Source organism: Artibeus jamaicensis, unplaced genomic scaffold (genome assembly GCF_021234435.1).
Source record: "Artibeus jamaicensis isolate MK-2021 breed Jamaican fruit bat unplaced genomic scaffold, CSHL_Jam_final contig_354, whole genome shotgun sequence".
NCBI classification, from domain to species: domain Eukaryota; kingdom Metazoa; phylum Chordata; class Mammalia; order Chiroptera; family Phyllostomidae; genus Artibeus; species Artibeus jamaicensis.
This window is the reverse complement of record NW_026521803.1, coordinates 20099798-20122154: the sequence shown is the minus strand read 5'-3', so window position 1 is coordinate 20122154 and position 22357 is coordinate 20099798. Positions and strand designations below refer to the sequence as shown.

General features: G+C 47.5%; 2 protein-coding genes across 9 annotated transcripts in view; one reads left to right on the top strand and one right to left on the bottom strand.

Moving 5' to 3' along the window:
• TPGS2 (tubulin polyglutamylase complex subunit 2) overlaps window positions 1-9581 on the top strand; it is a 32924-nt gene extending 23343 nt beyond the window's left edge. The window contains exons 5-7 of the mRNA XM_037154516.2: window positions 1854-1967; window positions 3509-3669; window positions 4601-9581. Coding sequence (XP_037010411.1) covers window positions 1854-1967; window positions 3509-3669; window positions 4601-4831 — 506 coding nt within the window. The 3' untranslated portion in view covers window positions 4832-9581. The remainder of the gene's footprint in view (window positions 1-1853; window positions 1968-3508; window positions 3670-4600) is intronic.
• A 5705-nt stretch (window positions 9582-15286) lies between these two features.
• The window catches only part of FHOD3 (formin homology 2 domain containing 3), a 427395-nt gene continuing 420324 nt past the window's right edge, over window positions 15287-22357 (bottom strand). For all 8 annotated transcript variants that reach the window (XM_053664320.1, XM_053664321.1, XM_053664323.1 and 5 more), the window contains one exon: window positions 15287-15902. In XM_053664320.1, the coding sequence (XP_053520295.1) occupies window positions 15820-15902 (83 nt within the window). In that variant the 3' untranslated portion in view covers window positions 15287-15819. The remainder of the gene's footprint in view (window positions 15903-22357) is intronic.

Below are 22357 nucleotides of genomic sequence, written 5' to 3'. Positions count from 1 at the left end.
GAGAAACGCTCTAAAATTGATGGTGTCCGTGGCTGCACGGCTCTGTGAACACACTAGAGACCATTGAATCGCACGCTGCGAGTGAGTGCATTACGGTAGGTGAGTCATAGCGCAAAAGAAAGCTCCGCTGTCAAAAGGAAATTCTCAGAGGAAGAGAGTGTCAGTCTAGGCCTCAACTTGTTTTTATCACTGATTTTTCAAAAGATAATTTCTATTGAGTAACCAGGGACATACAAAATCACACCATGAACAACAGCCAGCACAAATAACAGATAACAGACCCACTGGTGCCCCCCAGGGTGAAATGATTAGGTACAGACAATATACTAATGGAGATAAAACCAAACAAATTTTATTGAGGAACTAGTAACAGTGACATTGCAGATGTTTTAAGAAAATTAAATGTTAACCTCCTGCTTTTAGTCATGATGGTCTACTACCTTTTATCAGATCAAGACTTACGCCAGTTAATACTCTAAAGTCTGGGGAAAAATTGCAACAGGTAAAAGGGCTGGAGAGTAAGCAAAACCAAGCAGCAACTGGAGTAGAATCTACAGGTGGCAGAAGGGAACCGCCCTGAGTGAGTTTGCTGTCCATTCAAAGTTTACACCGGAGGGCAGGCCTGCTGCAACCTGGTGGGACCCTACAGTGTGGACTGTGATTGCATCCACGATGCAGGAGCAGACTAGATGTACCCTCCAACCTGGAACAACAGCAGGGACAGGATATCTGTTATCTGTGACAGTGGGTTTCAAGACACATCAGGCAACAAGGGACAATGAGCTGAGAGATGAGAAACAAACGAAGTGAAACCCAGCTCATGGCGTGAACTTCCCATCTGTGGCACAGTGAGGGGGACCCCAGCAGAGCCTCCCGCACCCCTGAGCCACACCAGCCAGGAGAAAATAGAAATATGTATACATTTATATTGAATTGATATAAATATGTATATGTACATATATAACTCAAAATGCTATGTTTATATTCTTTGTTGTATCCAATTTCTACTAGGTTTGTAAACTCCCTCCACCCCAGTTACTAATACTCACCTTTACTGTACATTAGCTGTAATGAAAGAAGCAGCAGAGAGGGTTTTGGGTACTGGCATTTCTAAGAATTTATTTTTTCTGCTACTCCATAATATTTGATTTCTAGGTGGGTATTTCTCACTTGAGCCAGACTTAGTATTAATCATAACATAGTTAATGATAACATAATTAAATTTTTTATTCTAGACTGAGAGCAGGGGATTCTAATCAAAAGATCATAAAATGTCATAAATAAGGGGAAAGCAGTTATGTGGGAAAAGAAAACGCTATGTCGACATCAAGCCATGCAGATTTCTCTGCCTTTGTGCAGTCCCAGGCCCAAGGAGTTCAGTTTGTTTTCCTCGTGTCCCCATTGCCTGGATGTGTGACTCTGTCCATTGGTAATGGGGAGCCCAGACGAAAGGCCCAGGGATGTCCAGCCTTTCAGCATGTGTGGGCCACCCTGGAAGAAGAAGAGTTGTCTTGAGCCACACACTAAATACAGTGTGACACATAATCACAAAAAAATCTCATACTGTTTTAGGCAAATTTATGATTTTGTTTTGGGCCTCATTCACAGCCATCCTGGGCCACGTGTGGCCTGCGGGCTGCAAGTTGGACCACCCTAGTAAGGTCCAGAGCATTCAGAGTAGAGAATTCATTTGGCCCACATTTGAAAGCAATATTTAAGAATATGTCTAGGATAGGATAGCTAAGCTTTTGGCCCGGTTTTTTGTTTTTGTTTTTTTAACCCTAGCTAAGCTGGATGAGTATGTGTTGGTGTTGAGTATGTTTGAACATTACCGTTACCTTCTGGGTTTGCAGCCTGTGAGAACCAGCCCGAGAAGCCTCACTTTGATTCTCGCAGTGTGATATTTGAGCTGGATCCTTGCAATGGGAATGGGAAGGTTTGCCTTGTCTACAAAAACGGGAAACCAGGTAAGAGCCACTGACAAGCATGGCCCTGTAGTTCGGTGTATCCTTGGCTGACCTAGCTCTCCAGCCATCACCCAAAAGGCCCATTTCTCCCTGGCCTCCTGAGACACACCACCAGGTGTCTTAGAGGTGCCAAGACCTCTCTTGGTGTCCCCTTCCAGGCCAATACTAGACTCTTTTAAGCTATCATAATTTGTGAGTTATTGTAAAATAATAGGATTGGAATAGTAAGTGAATAAAAACGGAAAGAAATTGTCATTCTGTTCATAACTCCTCCAGCAGAGCAGGCTCAAGTGATCGGAAAGCATCCAGGAAAAACATGACCCTTCTTCTTTATGTAGGCCAATGAACAGCAATAGAAACTTGTATTATCACTAAAGGCTCTGGCCCCTTGAGCAGGGGCCACTACCTGGCTGCTGTCACCAAATTGGGCCCTGGCCTAGGGACCATGAAACCGCAAAGCTGGACAATGTCCAGCCATCTTCAAGTAGCTGTCTGCCTAGTAGGGCTTAGGGAATACACCAGGATTTTCCTTATCTCTGGAGAGAGAAAGATGGTCTTCAGCTGTAGGAATCTTTGTGAAATCGCTTTTGAGCTGCATCTTGAATTATGGGTAGGAGTGAGACATTTGGTGGAATGAAATGGGCATTCAAGCTAAGAGATATGAGTAAAAGCCATGCCATAGGAAAAGAGCCACTTACTGTGGGCAAATGACAAAAAATTCACTGGACCCCCAAGGTTCATCTTGTGGGTGAAGAGGCAGTGAAGCCAGAGGGCCAGTGGTTCCTGTCCGTGTGAAGTTTTGAAAGCCCAGTGAAGGAGTGTAGAACTAACTTAGAACAGAGTAGGGACTTGACAATGCTCCGGAGAGTGGCAGGATTCAAGTGCAAATGTCTGAGACCACAAGCAGTTTGGGAAGAGGAAGAGAGGGGAGGATGGAGGCGCCTTAGGGAATGTTACGGCCATTAGGAGATGAACCGGGGAGGCCCACCAGGAGTAAAAGGTGACCTCACCTTGTAAGGTGAGAAGCAAGTGCGAGGCAGGCCCTGGAACAGCCGAGCCTAACCAGGACAGGACACGTCAGCACAGGCAGGATTCCCAGGATGGGCAGCGGGTCTGGGCTCCTCCAAGGTGGCTTTTCATGGCGCTTGTAATTCCTGACAGAGACACCTTCAGGAAGCCAGAGCCATTCAGAGTTTCCCTCCATCGGGAAGGCCAAGACCACTGAGTGTCCCCGCTGGGGGAGGGGCACTGCTACTTGCACACAGAAAAGGGTGCTGCTTAGGTCACTTGGTGCACAGAGGGCAGAAGCCCAGCAGGTAGGTCAGTGGACTGGTCAAGAATTTGTTAAAGCATACCAAAGGAGCTAACAGCGGCCACTGGGAATGGGACTGGAGGTTGGAAGAGAAAAATGGAAACTTTTACGTATGTTTTACCATCCCCTCTACTGTTTGGATTTTTGAAAACCATGAGTATATATTGACCTTACAGATAAAAGGAAAACATTGAAGCTGTCCCTTCATTCATTTCCTTTGCTGTTTCAGCATTAGCGAAAGACACCGAGATCTGGTTCCTGGACAGAGCGCTATACTGGCATTTTCTCACGGAGACCTTCACCGCCTACTACCGCCTGCTCATCACGCACCTGGGCCTGCCCCAGTGGCAGTATGCCTTCACCCACTATGGCGTTAGCCCGCAGGCCAAGGTAAGGACCACCTGTCATCTCCAACTGGAGAACGTATCGGGATCTTCTGAGGAAATGCCTGAACTGCAGATTCTCAGCTTCCCCATCTGATTCAGGAGATCTGGGATGGATCCCAGAGACCTGCATTTTCAATAAGCAAGGCAGGTGATTCCACCTCACTGTATATAATCTAATCACGTGGTTCCCAAACTTGGCTGTGCCTCCCTCGGGGGAGTGTTTTCCTATTAAATTCTGTCGGGGCCTTAGTCTGACTGTGGGTTTTGGACAGGCAGCACACGCACACAGGAACGGTGAGAAGTCGGTTCTGTCCCCACTCTCCAGCCCCCAGTGCACTTCCCCATAGGCAGTCACTGTTCAGAGTTTCTCGTGTGCCCTTAGCAAGACAGTCTGCTGCATATGAGTTTTGGCTCCTTTTTTCTAATTCACAAGTGCAACATACTACTCACATTGTTGTGCCCCTTCTTTCCACTCCGCACTCCGTCTTGGCGCTCATTCTGTATCACACAGAGGGAGCCGTCCTTTTTAATGATACAGGGTATTCCAAAGTATGCATGTGCCTCACTTATATTGCAGGTCCTATCAAACCTACCTGATGGGCAGTGGCTGGTTCGAAGGCAGAACAACTGGAAGGACACTGTCCCCTGGAGATTTGGGACCTAGCATCCCAGGCTCAGGGCTCACTAGGTTAGAAGGAAGGAAGTTTACTCAGATTCTTACTCTTCATGCCGCATTTACTTTAAAGGTTACAAGACCCCATAAAGTAATGTGTGTGTCATCACTTTCACTGGAAGAGCTAAGCTTTGAAGAGTTTTTCATTAAAACCTACTCTTTGCCTCACCTTGCCAGCTCTCTATCCTGGATCCCCCCTATAGAACATAAACAAGGACATTTCTCCTTTTGACTGTGACCCTCTCCCATTTCTGCCTTACAGCAATGGTTCAACATGTATAAGCCCATCACCTACAACACAGACCTGCTCTCCGAAGAGACTGACTGCTTTGTGAACAGGCTGGATCCTAGCAAAGTGTTCAAGAGCAAGAACAAGGTCTTAATCCCCAAAAAGAAAGGGCCTGTCCAGCCGGCAGGTGGCCAGAAAGGGCCCTCAGCTCCTCCCTCCACGCCTAAATCCTCCTCTGGCTCTGGAAACCCTGCCCGGAAATGACCACCCCCGCCTCCAGCTCCCTGCCAGCCCCACAGGGATGATTTCCATGCACAGATGCCCCCGGCAGCCCCAGCCTGAGCGCCTCCTCTGGTCCGAGTGAACAACATCCCAGGCCCTTTACTCCCATTAGCGTGAGCCGGGAGTGAGATGGGCACACTCAGTTCTCCCGGGCTCCTCAGGAGTCGCCCTCTCGTTCCCCTCACAGCAGGTTATGTCACCCTTGCCTCCAGAGGCTGGGGAGGGTTTCGGATCTCGCTGAAGTGGCCACACCTGTTGGGAGCTTCCTCTCTGCCCAGCCACTGCCCCCCACCATTCAGCAGTGATTAGAGAAGTCCCCCAAGAAACTGCTGGTTTTGACCCATGAGGCATTAGAACTGCAATGTTCAATTGGTGGCCACTAGTCACATGAGGCTATTTAAATTACACTAAAAATTCATGTCCCCATTGTATGTATTGCATTATAGCCACATTGTGGATATTCACGTGACTAGCAGGTTCCATACGGACAGTGCAGAGATAAGGGGACATCGCGTCCACCACAGCCTCACATTCGCACTGCTCCTCGGGTCAGTTAACTTGTTAGAGATGTTGATACCTTAATCTGATGAGTGTAACCCTCCGTGTAAACTCTTGAAATTATATTTGAATGTTCTTTATATCCTTCACCACGAACAAATGTCCCTCTGCTCATTTCGTTTTCAGTTTCTTATAGTTTCTTGCTTCCAGTTTTGTGTTTGCACTTGTACGCAAACTATTTTTCTCAGTTGTTTGGGTTTTGGGGGGGAGGGATTCTGCTGTACTGCAACCATTTCAAAACAAACTCCAGAGAGCCGTTTTGCAGGACTGCCTGCTCATAAGGAGCTTGGATGAAGCCAGTCCCTGTGGACAGAGCGCTCCGCCTGCTCAGCCTGCTCCCAGCTGCTCAGCCGTCCCTGGAGTGACTGAAAGGCAGATGGGGAACAGGTTACCAAGGGCAGCAGCTGGAGTTTAGACTTCCAGAAGTTTTTGTTGTTGGTCTTTTTTTGTTTCTTTGGTTTGGTTTGGTTTGTCCTGTGGGGTCTGATCAAATCAAAGGGAGAACCAGCACCAGATAAGAGATTCCAGCCTCTGGCTGCTCCTCCAAGACAAGTCCAGCTTAGGGGGCACTGAGAAGTCACATCACCTTCCAGGGTGGTGGACGCCCTTCATCTAGTACTTGTGCAGAATTACTTTAGTTCTGATTTAGTCCTAGGTTTTAACAGCAAAGGAGCAGAGGGGCCACGAGAGCAATGGTGCCCTTCGAAGTGGTGGTAGTCAGTGGGGGTCCTCAAAGGGCTGTGGACAGAAGGGGGTTCTAATGAGGAAAGGCTCTGGAGCTGCTCAGAAGGGGCCGAGCCAGCTGCCTGACACACAGGACCCAGTGCGAAGTGAGGGTGGAGGTCTCTGGGTCAAGCGTCCGGAAACTGTCAGGAAAGTTACTGAAACGTTTTCCTCTCTCCCGTGGTCTCTTCACAGCTTGTTAACAGCAGTTTTTGCTCCTTAATGCTGTTCTAAGTAAAACTAAAATTTTGAACTATCAGCATTAATTTTATTATCTTTATATTGTCCAATTCCAGTCCTAACTGCAAACATAAAACAACTCATGCAGAATCATCAAAATTACATCATTTGTATTTCATAGCTTATGTATACATATTGTGTGTACATGTATGCTTACCACAACCATGGAAACACTGCATAAACCTAGCTCAGTGTTGTTATTTCACTTCTTGATATGTACACAGTCTAGCAATACTTTCAAATTACTGATGAATAAGGAAGTTCTGGAGGGAAAAACTGAGCTCCTGTACGTTTTTCTTTTCTGTGTCATCTCCAGCATCAGTGGTTGGCTAACACAGAAAGTGACACCAGTAAGAAAGAACGGGTTAGGGTTCCACGGTCGTCCATGCTCCTTAGAATGCCATCGCCTGCCTTGTGCTCACATCAGTTCTGATTCAAGTAAAAAGCAAGGCCTTTGGGGGCTCCCAGTGCCCCCACTTACCCCATTTTATTCATAACATGCTAAAATGTTAGGAAGCAGTTCTGTGTGGCGTGGGCCCAGCTCCTACTTGGAGATGCACAGGACCCTCACCCATGGATAGGTTCTCCCATGGGGAATCAGGCCTGCAATGTGCCTAGGCCGCTTTGAGTCTTGCTTTGTGCTAAAAACTCTAGTACCTGGATTTGTGGCAAATAAAGGCTGGTCATGGCCGAGGGCCGAGGCTTTTGCTCCCCTTGAGAGAAAAGCCATGCTGTCCCTTTTCCTCCACAGGACTCGGTAGTCCGTGTGAATGTCTCATTTCATCCATAATGACGTGGACACTGCGGGCTGGTGTCTGCATCAGCTGGGGCACAATCGGCAATGATTTAAACAAAAAGTACCTGATTGAAAAACAGAAGCGTTCACTCTTGGGTTATTGGTCATTCAAAGGGTAAAGCAATAACCAAGAATTATTACTCCCCAGTCTCACCTCCTATACTCAGAGCGAGGGCAAGTACAATCTCCTACCAAAACCAAAATAGTCTCCTCTCTTGTTTACGGTGGCTAGACCCACAGAAAGCTCTGGACAAAATGGGTTGTTCATGTACAGACGACCTGGGGCTTTCACATGGCCTTCGGGGATGTTACCTGAGGGGAGGTCCTGGGAGTGGTTTCTGAAAACCCTTCCTCCGTTCTCCCCATTACCCCCTCCTCCCTCCCCTCTGGTTACTGTCAGATTGTTCGATGTCTCTGGTTATATTTTGTAGGAGACCATTCTGCGTGGCATGGGCCCAGCTCCCACTCAGAGATGCACAGGACCCACACCCACGGATAGGTTCTCCCATGGGGAATCGGGCCTGCAGTGTGCCTAGGCTGCTTTGAATCTTGCTTTTTGCTAAAAACTCCCTCGCCCAGATTTGTGACAAATGTTTACGGCAAATTAACTTCCTAAAATCCATGCTAAACCTTCCAAGGATGAGTGTAACCTGCTCAACAACTTTTGCCTTTTCATTTGCAAATATTCTTCTTCTGTGTTGTGATTAGCAGCATTGGCTCCTTTGTTTTCTGTAAAAAGTAACCACCTAAAGCAACCTGTGCACAGTAGATGAGGACCATCAGGTAGTGTGCTGGAAAACCCAATAAAGGCCAGTCACGGTGAGGGCCAAGGCTTTTGCTCCCCTTGGGAGAAAAGCCGTGCTGCCCCTTTTCCTCCACAGGACTCGGTAGTCTGTGTGAGTCATTTCATCCATAATGACTCGGACACTGTGGGCCGGTGTCCGCATCAACATGCTAACCTGTCCTCTGAATCTTGGAACATTCACATAAGGTGCCCACAGGAGTTATGTGCTCGCGGGCTTCACAAAGGCTCTGAGTGAAAATGGACGGTGAGAACCGTGGACGTACATCTTGCACATTTCTCCTCAAGTGTATGCTCCTTTGCCTCATCAGACTTCATTTAAAAACCGCAAATTCAAAGATAAAGTCCACAAAATAGTGACAGGGGCATGACACCCACACAGCTGGCCCTGGGGATGGACGAGGAGCACTCCTGGAGGAAGGCCGCCAACAGACTGTAGGCTGAGTGGGTTGCACAGGCAAACACTCACCAGTGAGATGGATGTCTAGACAGTAAAACAATTAAAATGGCAAGAGGCTACATCATAAGTCAACTGTCTCCCAAAAAGACTTGGCTGGAATCACAAAATGGCAAGAAGTGGCAGAATGCCCCCGGAGAGAAGGGTGCGTTTTGACAGCACCCGACGTCAATCACAGAATTCCCCTTTGAGGGCAAGAACTCCCAAGGCTCAGAATTGCCTAGGCAGGGAGTGGACACTGCTAGTTCTTGATGGAGTAAATGGTAGTCTAAAGCAATTTTATACACAACTTTCACACAAAAATCTATATGTAAAATGAATAAACACCAACAAAGTGCATACAAAGGTGTGTTCTCAGATCTGGGCAAATAACCACAAGTGGCCACTGAAACTAAAAAATTCTCCGTCTGTTCGCATTTCCAGTGTTCAGCAGTCACACAGGCTTCATGGCTACCATGTTGAAGAGCACACACACACACACAACATTTCTGGCGCCATAGAAAGTTCCACTGGGCAGCCCTCTCAGACCACCCTGCACTGTTTTTTCACTACAACTCTCAGAATAAGTCTGCTGTAAAGCCTTTTCCCACAATGTTATACTCAACAAAGAATAGAGACGTTTACCTGATTTAAGACATGTTTCTTCAACACACCATCCTTTCCTACTTTATATGTTTTTACAACTCCTGGCTTACAGGGAAAAAGCCAGGCATGAGATGAGTCAGCACCATGCTGCTCACCATGAGAAACCGGCCTCGTCCCGACTGCAGAGTGCACTGCGTGGAGTCCGCACTCTGTCCATGCGGCGATCAGAGTCACCAAAGCAGCTCGGCCTCTCGGCCTCCACATGTCTCCAGTGGCGAAAGCTGACAGAGATGAGGGGACAGGTTTGCATCTTAAAGCAGCTCATCTCTGCCCTCCCGAGGAGCAGGTGAACCTGGCTTTGAGGACACCTGAGCTCAGAAAGGATCACTCCAGAAACGACATTTCTCACCCTGGCTGGTGTAGCTCAGTAGATGGAGCGCAGGCTGCAAACCAAAGGGTCGCAGGTTGATTCCCAGTCATGGCACATGCCTGGGTTGTGGGACAGGTCCCCAGTGGGGTCCATGCAAGAGGCAACCACACACTGATATTTCTCTCCCTCTTCTTCCCTCCCTTCCTCTCTCTCTAAATAAATAATAAAATCTTAAAAAAAAACAAAAGAAATGACATTTCTCAAAGTACAAGATACTCCTCTAGAAACTATTACTTCTTTTTTCCCCACAGATAAAGAGTGGCTAAAAATATCTTGTAGACCAACCAGGACAGGAACACAAACAGCCCTCAAAATAGTTCTCACCCAGCTAAGAGACCTCATCCCTCAAGCAAACTCTGTATCGGACACACCACTGAGGACAAGGTTAATACGATGGGAAAGCAGCTTACCTTTCCCAAGTCTCCAGTTCCCAACTTTACCCTTTAAACTTTATTCGTAAATGAGGTTATCCCTTGGGGCACAGGTGGGTATAGATGGCTCCTGAGGGGCCTGCACTGATGAAGTGCCTGCTGCTTCCCGAGGCACAGCTCCCACTGGTGGCTCCGCCCCGCCCCACAGGTTCCAGAGCAGCGTTAGGGTTCCAGAATGGAGGCTTGCCGAGCAAGTTAGTAAGAAACTATTTTTCTTTAAATATTTGATTCTAAGACAGACTGCTGTTGCTTTAATTATTGTCTTCACAACTCATGTTTTAGGCCATTGAAAAAATGAGAAATCGCTTTCAATATTATAAAATCGAAAGTAAAATTCTTCTTGATTGAAGAATTCAATCAAGCACAAGACATTCAAAAATCGGCCTTACCAAAGTACTGAGACTGAGCCAATGAAGGCCCTGGAATATTTTTTTTAATCCTCATCCAAGGACATGTATTGATCTGAGAGAGTGAAACAATCGGGTGCCTCCCACACATGCTCCGCCTGGGGATGGAACCCACCTTGCTTGGTGCACGATGGCGCTCCAACCAACTGAGCCACCCGGCCAGGGCTGAAGGCCTTGGTTTTTCTGTGGGTTATACAACAAAAACTACCCTTATGTTGTCATGAAAAATACATTTGTTTATTAACACAAGTTTATAACGTTTAATGCAACAGTGAACCTCTGTGTACATACGTTTATTTGGGAGGTTGTCTAAATTTGCACAACCCTGACCATTTCAGGACAGTTTTTCTTTCAAAAAAGGATGTTATTTTTTCATACCTGCAGAGAGGGGCTGCTGGATTAGAATCCCATTTCCTCCCATTGAGGATGGGTGATGCTGGGAATGGACTCCCTTATTCCCTTACTACCTCCAGTCTTTTGCCTCATCTTTAAATGAAGAAGGGCTCTGATGCTGATTGAACTGAAGAAGAGCCCTGATGTTAGTTGCTCAAGTCTACCCCTGGCTGCTGTGTGCTGAGTCCCACTAAAAATGACCTTGTCTAAATCAGTGTATCACCAAGGACCCTTTTTTTCAGGAACTGGATAGAGCATCTACAAAAATGTCCCCAGGCAGCCAGCTTAACTTATATGAAAGTTGGAGTTTACCAGAATATAATTATTCCATTGAGTACACAACTCAGGTGTTTTTGGACAAGGTAACTGCTTCATTTTCCCAGCCCACTCCCTGCCCAGAAGTATCTGGCTGTCCCTCGGTGGACCCCCCTCCCAGAGAGCAGTGCAGCTGCAACAGCACTTACAGGCGGACACTATTAAGAGTCCAGGGCTCTCTCTAAAGGAAAATGAGCTTTCTGGTTTATTTTCTGAAAGAGCAAAAGCCAATGCCTCTGCTTAGCTGGGTGAGCCAAACTGTCCGAGCACTGCAGTGCTATTACAAAGGAGCAGTGGGTACCTACTTACCTTGTGGTTGATGTAATGCATGTGTGTAACATGCTGTGCAGGTCCTCCATGGAATATCCTTTACATCTGACCAAAATCCGTTTCCTCCTGTTTCCACCGAAACCAGGTAACCTAAAGTTTCTATCAAAAGCAATAGATGAAAATGTGTTAAATAGAAACTGGTTGTCCAGCCCCTCCAGTGGGAGATGAGGAGGTGAGGGTGCTGGAGTCTCTGAAGACCTGGGGCCCGGCACATGCAAACCTCTCTTCCCCACTGGCCACGATCAAGCAGCCTGCAGCACGGAGCCCTGGAGGCGTGGTGGGTCCAGCACCCACGGATCCTACATGGTCCTGATGAACTGTGGTGTCACAGTCACTCATTGGTAATGGTCGGGATGTGCTCTCTTTCATTCTCAGGCGTTGCATCGATTATCCATCCAACTTATTTTCCTATATATGTAAGTGCTCTACTTACAAATCATTAAACATTCCAGAAACAAATCTTTGTTGCTGGTCCAGTGGTTAGGAATAATTTCTATGTCGACAGCTGAAATGGGGCTTGAATTACAAAATCATAAATCTGTACTTCAGGTGAATCTTCTTAAAAATTCTTTTTAAAGATAATAATTAAGTAGTGTTCATTAGAGAATATAAACGCTTGGCCCTCCCTTGGTTTCCCATCAGCAACCCACATGATCTCTAGCCCTATCCTCTCACCTGTCAGAGTGGGGATCATTCCGTCATAAAGTCACAGAGGATGGCTTTGAGCTTCTGAACCTTTCCTGCTTGTGCTGGATGTGGATGGATAGATGGGTGGGTGGATGAAGAGAATGTCAGTGATTAATAGTTGATTTGAAATTTATGCATACTTATCAAGAGAAACTTAGACGGTGCTGCCTGTTGTACCCACTCGGGCCCCAGGACTTGCCTTGGTCAGGGTGGGACTGACTGGCTCCCACCCACCAGGCCCATCACAGATCAGTCTGTCCTGCATGTTTGGGCCAGAAACACAGCTGAGTGTCAAACTAACAAGCCATCTTAAAGCAGTGAGACAAGCCAGGACATATCACTCCCTGTATCACGTCCTTGGGGAAAGGTACTTAGCATCTCTCATCCTCAGTTTCTTCCTATGCGAAATAAAAATGCAGAGTGGCTGTAAGGGCTATATAAAATAATACATAACAAATACCCACATAGAGATGCCTTTAATAAATACTTTAACTATTTAAAAAATCATTCAGGAAGTCCAATTTCCCCTCCCTGAATTGCCTAGCAAACACAACAGATTTTTCTACAAATTAAACTTTTTTTTAAACAAAATTGATAAGATATTTTAACATTATGGACCTTCATTGCAATTGCAAAGATACTGTGTCCCTTATCCTAGGCAACTGGGTGCTTTTGAGTGTTACTTACCTCTCTGATAAAATGCATATGTAGCTGCAAGTGGCTGATTAAACTAAATTTTAATTTTACTTGACAACCACCTCTCATGGCCCCAGGTATGTTCCCTAAGGGAAAGGATCACGACTTTCCTTGCCCCAGCGAGTCCCTTGCCCCTGGCATAGGACACCTGCATCACAGGCCCTTGGGGCATATTTGTGACTGGTGTTATATTATTTTTCTAGAGCTGCCATAACACATTACCACAGATGGGGTGGCTTAAGACAACAGAAATTTATTCCCTGATAGCTCTGGAGGCCAGAAGTTCAACATCAGTTTCAACAGTGTCACTGGACCAAACTCAAAGTGTCACTGGGGCGCTGCACCAGGGACTCCAGGGAGAGCTTGTTCTTCACCTCCTCCCAACTTCTGGTGGCCACTGGCATCCCTTGGCTTGTGGCCACATCACTTTAGTCTCTGCCTCTGTCTCCTAACTACTTCTCCTCTTTCATGTGTATCAAATCTTCCTCTGCCTCTCTCTGACAATGACACTTACAACTGGATTAGGGCCCACCTACAAAACCCAGGATAACCTCCCCGAGTCTAAGCCCTTAACTTAGTCACATCTGCAAAGACCCTTTCTTATAAAGTAACACAGAGGTTCCCACAGTTGGGACCTGCTGTGGTTGGGTGGCCCTTAACTACAGTGGTACCTAGTGACACCATGCCAGGACTGTGGACTTGGGAGCAGAGCGGTGCACAGTGAGGCAGACACCTGCGGGTTAGGGCTTTGGAAACCAGGCCTCCTGTAACCCCCACTTTCCCCGCTGAACTGTGTTCAATTACAGACTTAGAAGAAAACAAAACAAGGTCTTCAGCGCTCCAAGGTCTTCAGCGCTAGTGTCCTGTGCAACCTGCCCTCTATCCCCAAATCCCTAAGTTATTTTTTAAATACAAAAAAAAAAAAACCCTTAAGATTCCAAACAAACCCAAACCCAGGCATCTTTAACAGAAAAGCATTTGTCTTTCTTTACCAGCAGCAATTGCAACCCAAATTAAGAATGAGGCACAAGAATATCTATAGTGATGATCAGCAAGATTAAAAATAGCATCTCATAGGTGTAAAGTACCTTTCACTTTAATGCTTCTCAAAGGTTCTTTAGAGAAATTTAACCTCCTGGGTCAAACAAGGCTCACAGAGGAAGCCAGAGTGAGCAGCAGCAAGGAGAGTGGCAATGAGCAACAGGAAAAATCCTAGTTTCACTAAAAAGTACTAAACCGAGTTCCCAATAAAAAGAAACCCTATTTACTTAGCTGTAACCAAGAAATTAGTTTAGCGTGTTGCTTACTCTGAGACTTTAATTCTTAAAATAAAATTATCATTAGATTTATTCAGTCACTTCCTTCCAATTGCGACCTTTTGTTCTAAAGCAGTAATTCAGCAGAACACCTAGGGACCCTATAAGGGCATCAAAAATATATGTTCATTAAACTGCAGGAAAAATGTGACTTCCTTTTATTTGTACATCATGATCCCCAATGATACAGATTTTCTGTGTCTGTATTCAGTGCCAAGGCAAATAAATACTCCCAAACCACTAAACCATATGCAGAATATTACATTATTTAGAACCATAAAGAAATAAACATTAATACCTAATGCCTTTTAAGAAAGTGATGAAATAAACTCAATTGTCTGTAACATACAGACCTAACTCGTGCAGGTCCCCGGTTCTCCTGGGGTGCTCACACTCATCATGCATTTCTTGACAAATGCCTGCTGGAAAGAGCTCCCTGTTGCTCAGTAAGTGAGGATGCAGAAAGCAGCTGGAGAGACACAGTCACAGAGGCCTGTAAGGCGAGTCTGTGCTCCTTGGCTGTTTAGACAATACAGCTGCATCTTGCCTAGAAATCACGCCCAGATTCAGCAATACAGAGTCACAGAGGCACTGAAAGTAAGGCCAAGGTACAATCAGTGACGCAATGATCTTTCGACCCCCCACATACCTGCTGCAGCGGTTTTCCTTGCTCTGTCTTCAGAGGCAGAGTTTCTTCACAGGGAGCCATGTGACCTTGGACCAAGTGACCTTCAGTGAAGGGCTCAGCTTCCACGTGGGCAGCGGCCACTTCACTGTGGCTCTGCCATTGCTAAGAGCCCCTCACCGCATCTCCCACTCTGGATACCTTAGCTTCTGATGACCTGTACTGTATGCCAAGGACTATACTTGTCATTCTCTGTAGTTAAAAGGTTCAATTTCCATTTTGTTTTGGGACTTGGTAAACCTTTTGAGAAAATGAATTTTTACAGAAAGAGGTAAGTGCGTGAGTTGCAGAATAGTTCAGATCTTTGAAATGCTACACTAATTTTTGCTTCCACATTGCAATGAAGCAAAACAAAGCATGCGCATAAGGTTATTGCTAGCTGGTCCTGCAACAAACCCCAATGTCTAATTCATCCGTAGTTACAAAGAGCATCTCATCAGAGCTTCTCATCCTATTAAAAAAACAAAAACCCACAAGGTCTGGAAACCGTTCTGAGCCAGGGTCCTTCTGATGAATCTGAGAATAGGTTTTGCTGAACCTGAAGCCTGTGGAGCTGTTTAAGGTCCTCCAGCCAAGAGAACAAAAGTTTCTGGTTATGACATTAAACTCTTTATTTAGTATTTGAAACATGGTGTACATTTATGAGTTCATATAAACATTTAGTACATCTAAAATCCACAACTGGTAAACAATCTGTGCTTTCTTTTGTGTACAACTTTGGAGTTTACATCTGGATATTTTGGTGTTGTGGAGAGACCCAGTCTGTGAATCTAATCCAATTGCCTCAAAATGACCATAATAACTGTGATAGAAGTGATTTGCTCCTTAAAAGGGCTGTTCCTTGCACAGAAAATGTGTCACACTTTGGAACTACTAAACCAGGTACCATGGAAACAAGAGGAACACAGCTGACACAATGAAGAAAGTACGTGAAGGAGGCTCCCACAGATCCGTGTCGGTGCACGGCGTGCAACACAGCCACACGGTGACGCTGAGAAATGGGCGCTCCCTTTCAGAGCCTCCAGATGTTCCCATGGAGTCTCTCTACCCCACAGGGGGGACTCTGTCCTGCAGGAGCACGCAGTCTGCTCAGGCACACTCCTCAGGGTGCCCACGGTGTTACAGCTGCAACTCCGAGGTGCCCACCAGGCCCAGGGCTCTGGCTTCTTCTGGAGTCAGGCCGCTCTTCAGGGTCCGCCGCACTGCGATAGAGCGAGCAGGTCACAAAGGGAGGAGAGGAGAAGGAGGTGTTAGCAGACAGGCACAAGGATTTTGGCTCGGCAGCCTCCGCTCCCCCAGGGACTCCCAGAGGAGGAGTCACAGGGCTCAGAGAGGCCAGGGCCCCGTCCTCCTGCTGCAGTGCCTTGGCCATCTATCTGCCAGGGCAGGAAAACTCTTGGGGCTGCAAGAAACTGACCTGAAAATGCCACAGGCACTGACCCAGAGAGCTGAGCGGAGGAGGCACCTTGTAAGGGAAGAAGGGAGAAGAGGCCCGTCCTTACAGAGTCTCTGAGAAACGGGCCCAGGCTGCAGAAGTGCACAGGGCACATGGAAAGCCCTGCCTATGACCAGGGCAAGGATTGGGTCAAAGGCGGGAAAGTGATCACAGGGAATCACAAGTGAGTTCCAGTGACACAAGTCAGGTGTAAGATAACCCCACGAAGGGGGACAGAACAAAGAACCCGTGGCCTGGGACGGCAAGATGTTAAGAAAACCCAGGGCAGAGAGACGACAGTCAGGGTGGGTCTGTGAGCATCGTGGGTCTCCGTCTCAATGCATCAAAGGGCCTCTAGTGGGAATGACCAGGGACTCCTTGCGGACTGGATGCCAAGTGGCAAACTGCCAAACTTCTGGGTGGATCTGGTGGATATTCTCTGCAACACACACAAGGCTCAGGAAGGACCAATGACCCCTTCACTGGGGCTTACAACTGGCCATTGGAAGAACACTCATATTTCACTGACTTAGTACTGGCTTCTGCATAGCCTGGCATTGTGGATTTTCTCATTGCTCAGGGTTGATCAGTTTTGATGTCCAAATAAAGGCTCGATAAGGGTGAATAAGGAGACAGCTGCCTCTTCCAAGGCAAGGCCCTTCCTTTGAAAGCTTGCCTAATTACATTCCCCTTAATCTATAAATTGTATTTGGTGTATCCTATATGTAAGGTCATATAGAGTTTGGGGTATCGCTTATATTTTCAGAAAAGGCATGGTACAGATCTACCTTCCATACTAAATCCTAAATCAGCCGAAATCCCTGAGATGATCAGAACCCAGAGAAAGTAAAGCTCACCCTTAGTATCTTCCCATCTTCCCTTGCCAGACCCAACTCCCTGAATCTGCTCTGTGCCCAGGGACCTGTATTTTCTGAGGCCTCCCCAGAGGCCAGGGCTGCACCTTATATGTCTTTAGGCCAACACCCAACACTCCATGTCTCTCCATCACCCCATCACCCCCTGGGAAAAGGCCCACTTAGCCTGTGGACAGAGGATCTGAGAGCCCCACGCCCATCGCAGAATGAACAGGGGCCAATATCTACTAATAAATAGTTTCTTCTCTCCCGGGAATCAGCACTTTGAACCGGGGCCAACACCTAATCCATCAACTGGTCAATCAACAAATACTTTATGGAGAACTGACTGCGTGCTCAGCACCTCACTCAAAGAACCAACACACTTCTGGAAGGCTCACAGACACCAAGTGTAGGTTTTCATAGAGATACAAAAACCTGCACATGCCCCCCACACATACTACTTTATTCCCGAGCCTAGTGCTGGGCCCCTGAGCTGCCCGTCTGCAGCTGCTCCTGCACTAGCTCGCCCTCCCCCATCCCCGCCCCCTGGGCTCCCAGACTGAGTGTCTAACTCATGCAGACAGAATGCTTGGCTCCAGAGCCTTGGCTGGAGGCAGATCACTTTTAACTGAGTAATGGAATTTGTTCTATGGGGCCGCAATAAAAATACTAGTTTGTAATATTCTTTTATGTCCTTTAAATACTCCTTCAAGTGTTTCTTGAAGAAAGATAATTTTAATGGCAGAAAATAAGATAAAATGTTTCTCATTCTTCACAAGGACTACTAGGACCTCCTACCCAAGACGCAAAGTTCTGCCCACGCCACCCCAGCAGGACATCTTAAATTTCACCGGCTGCAGAAGGCGGCATGGGCATGGGTCTCCGAACCACAACCTTTGTGCATTTAGGTGAACGTGCTTGGCCAAATGATGACAGAAGACTCCCTAAAATGCCCTTACCCATAAGGCATTTAAAACTCTGCTTTACCACTTCGGGTCACACACTGGCTTTACTCCTGTAACTGTAGTGTTTGGTTCAGGCAAATACTCGAGTAAGAACTCTGGCACCTTATAGCACATGCATTAACCTCCTAATAGATGTGGGCCGTGGGCCAGCCTCTCTGGGACAGGCTGAGAGAACACAACAAAGGCGCTGCACCGGCCTTACTGACTGACGACCCAGAGACCCTGTCTCTGGCATCACGGTCCACTCAAAGTTTCCATGTGCCAGACCCCTTGGGATCTGCCTGCGCATCTTCCGCATGGACTTATGTGTTCTCCGCTTCAAGGAAAACCAGTGTAGGCCAAGGTCCCTTTGCTTGCCAGATGTGTTCCTGAAAACTGAGTCTTCCTAGAAAAGTCTGTCCCATCTACAGAATCCTAACTTCTGTAGGCCTCAGATTCTCTTGCAACAAATACAATAGTAAATATAACAACCCCATAATAAACATGCATGCATTAGCCTCCCAAAAGAATATGAATTCTTCTTTTGTGAAAGAGTTAATTCACATTAACACTTAAAGGTGGTGTGAAATGAAGTAATCAGTTGAAATTGGTTTTGCATCCCAATTCAAATTACGCAAGGAAAGGGCTCTTTGGGTGTCTGTACATCCATCTGCCTGCTCATCAGTTCACTCAGTCATTCGGCAAATGTTGCTTGAGCCAATATTGCCGTCAGAGAGACGGAGGGCTGACTGGGACATGCTGTGAAGAATTTGCAGACCCTGTCCAGACAGGGAGCTGGCTCTCACTCCCAAAAGCAAAGGACAGCTGGGAACACGAGAGAATGAGGGGACCAGCAAATGGAGTCTGGTGGAACGTGGGACCTGTACAACAGAAACAAGTCTCCCATCACACAGAGAGGATGTCTCAAGTGCCAGGGGTAGGGCGGCTGGCTTACATCTGATAAGATAACGTCTGGGCCCCTCTCCACTCCCCATTCCCACTGCAATGCTCTGGCCGAGCTCCCCAGCCTGTCACATGCGACTGCCTCCCCTCCCCTCCCCACGGCCGCTTAACAGAGCCCAGGCGGTGGAAATGTTTATCCCTGTCTGCCTTGCAGCTCCTCCATAGACGGCGTGGGTCCCTTCGCTGGCACCCGCGGCCACTCTGCACCAGGCGCTGTGGCGGCTCTCATGCATCAGTGACAGCAGTGGAATCTGACACAGGGGCGCCTCTGCGTCAACATGCAGCACAGGGTGACTGCGGACTCGTACAAAACCTAAGTTGTTCTTCTCATTTCCCACCTCCCTTGGAAATAAAAACAAACTTGAATCCTACAAAGTGCTCTCACATGACTTTTTGCTAACATGAGTTGAGTCTGAGAATAATGGCAATGGCGGCCAGTTTGCTGAGCCGGAACATGGATTATTCCCTCGATCTTTGTCAAAAGCCTATGAAATGGGTATCTCCCCAGTTAGTGAATAAATAGCAGAGATTGAGTCCCCGGCCCGAGCATACACAATAAGCAGTGGAGAAGTTGAGCCGGGGTGTTAGACTCAGCCCAGCCTGGAAACAGCCGTGCCCTGCCAAAGCCTGGGAGGGCACCATCTGCCCATCTTCAATGGATGCAAAATGCACCAAGTTTTACTTCTGGGTCACAGAAATCCATTTTTTGCCACCTTTCACCTTTGGCTCACTGACAGATTGCTTTTCATTTTTCGCATGTAGTATCAAACAATGGAAATAAGTTGTTTTTCTGTAATTTCTAAGATTCTGAGGATTTTCTACCACATACATTGCGAGCGGTGTGTCTAAGATAAGAGCAACTAATATCGGAACTTCAGAGTCTTACACACGTGGGTCTTGTGGTTGGGAGGTAACTGGCCCTCCTGCTATTCAAACCTGTGCATTTATGCGCCCCCTGCTCCTCCCGGGACCCAGCTGCTGAGGGGGAAAAGGCCGGGTCCAGGCGCGCCCTTTGGACTTAAATGTAGGAAATTGTCTTCAGGTGTATAGTCCTTAGTGAGTCAATGTTCAATTTTCTGTGGGGTTTGGGTTTTTGTCAAACTCAATTATTTAACCATCTGAGGTTTTTTTTTTCTTTATTTCCACCCTGCATCTCTCTCTCTCTCTCTCTGGACTCATAAAATCCTATACATTAAAAGCACAGGTTTCCTAAATTGACGGGCATTCCACAAGATGGACCAGCACTTTTCAAAAGTGTCAAGGTCATGAAATGACCTGATGCCTCCATGCGGTGTGAGGCCCTGGGCGGGGTCATGGAGCAGAGAGAGGACTTTGGTGGGGAAACTGGCCAAAGCCGAATCAAGCCTCCCTGTGAAAAGGACTGTGCTGATGTTCATTCCTTAGGTTTGATAAACTTCCCTGTACTGTGCAAGGTGTTAACAGTAGGGCAACCTGGGGAAAGGCTATAAGGCAACTCTCTGTGCTATTTTTGCAACATTTCTGTAAGTATACTTTTTTTCAAATAAAAAGTTTAAAAAGTAAGACTTGAACAACAAACCAAAGTTCTCAAACTTCACTGTGCCCTACTTGACTTCTTAGACTCAGCCCAGGCACACAGAATGAAGGTCTCAGGGAGAGGCCCGCACACTGCTTTTCAACCTTCCCGGGAGAACCGAATGGCCAGCTAGGTTTGGGGTCCCTGACTTCAATCACTGCCATGTGACCAAGAAGCGGACCCTCAGGAAGGCAGTGGCCCCTGTGGGGACAGGGCTGCAGCCTCGGAGCCCTGTGGAACCCCGAATTAAGTTCACTCATGCTGAGATTAATCTTGGAAATGCTTAAGGTATCAGGTGTGTCTTATCACCCCTAGTCTCGCCAGTCTTGGCTTCCATCACACTTCCCTCCTACCCCCGTGGCTGCATTCACATGCAGGACTCCCCAATAATTGCTTTGGTTCCTAGGTGGGCACTGGAACAGAGAGCAACCATTAAAATGCAAAAGCAGGCTGCCTCCTGTCAGCCCTGCGATGGGTGAGGGGAGGGAGAGGGTGGAGTGTGGCCTGAGAGGAAAGAAGTTGAACAAGTTCTCTCCATCCGTTCTGGGGAGAAGCCACATCAACCTGGGAGGTCTACAGATAAGAAGGAAGGGCGGCTCAGGCTCTCCAGACTCAGAGTTTTCAGCATTATTTCAAGTGCTAGGCAAGAGAGAACTGCCTTCCCCCTTCCTGGGGAAGTCCAGGCCACCAGTCCTCCCTCTCACCACAATACTGGACGGGGACGTGCTTACAGTGCAGCCTCCGGGGCACAGGTGCAAGCCCATGAAGCCAGCATCACGCAGGTAAAACAGAAGGTGAGTGCGGGTCTGGGCTACAAGTTAAAGCAGCCCAGTGAAGGGGACAGTGGTGGGTGGGGTCAGGTGGAGGGAGGTAGCAGAGTGCTGACTGGGTAGGGGCGGTGTCTGTGCGCACGCTCTCCTGTGACTCCCACACAGCGGCCCCCAAGTACCTGCAGGCAGCTTCGCAGGCCCCCCAGGTTCAGGTCCTTTGAGCAGCAACGTCACAGAATGTGGGAGGGAGGGAGGGAGGGAGGGAGGTGGGAGCCTGTCACAGGTGCCTCATTTAACCCTTGCAACTGTCCTGGGAGGCTGGCTCTGCTGACCTAATGGCATCAAAGAAGACGGGTTCAGCCCTGGCTGGAGTGGCTCAGTGGATTGAGCACCAGCCTGCTAACCAGAGTTGCAGTTTGATTCTCAGTCTAGGGCACATGCCTGGGTTGCAGGCCAGGTCCCCAGAAGGGGGCACGTGAGAGGCAACCACACAATGATGCTTTTCTCCCTGTCTTTCTCCCTTCCTTCCCCTCTTCTAAAAATAAAGAAATCTTAAAAAAAAAAAAAAAAGAAGATAACAGGTTTAGTGAGGCCAAGTAATTATGGAAACCCAGTCTCCTCCTCTGTTGCCTGAAACTCCAAGCTTGGAAATTGCTTTTGAACTTGGCAGCAAAGGCAACAGAAATACCACATAACCTTCTGTTGGTAAGGTGCTTGGCTTTCCAAAGCACTCTCAAGGGACTCCCCTGCTTTTCCCTCAGAACAGCTCTCGGAGGAGGAAAGACAGATGGGTACCTGATACACAGACAGATGCAGTGGAGAGCACCTGAGCCAGCCTTGTCTCAGTGTCCTCCAGTATGGGAGGGTGGGAGGGTGAATTATTTGAAAACAAAACAAACAGAAAGCTATTCAGTGCAGTGAGACTTGCAAAATTCTTCCTATATCAGCTCTCTAACCCTGAGGCTTCTGACTCAGATTCTTGCGACATCAGAGTCCTGGCCTCTGGCCTGGCCCTGCCCTGGGGTAGGGGGCTGCTCCCACCCCCCATGGGCTCAGAAGCAAGGCCTGTATACCCGTGTTGGACCTGCTCCCAGGGCCCTGGTACACGCAGGTCTGTTTGCAGTTTTGATAGC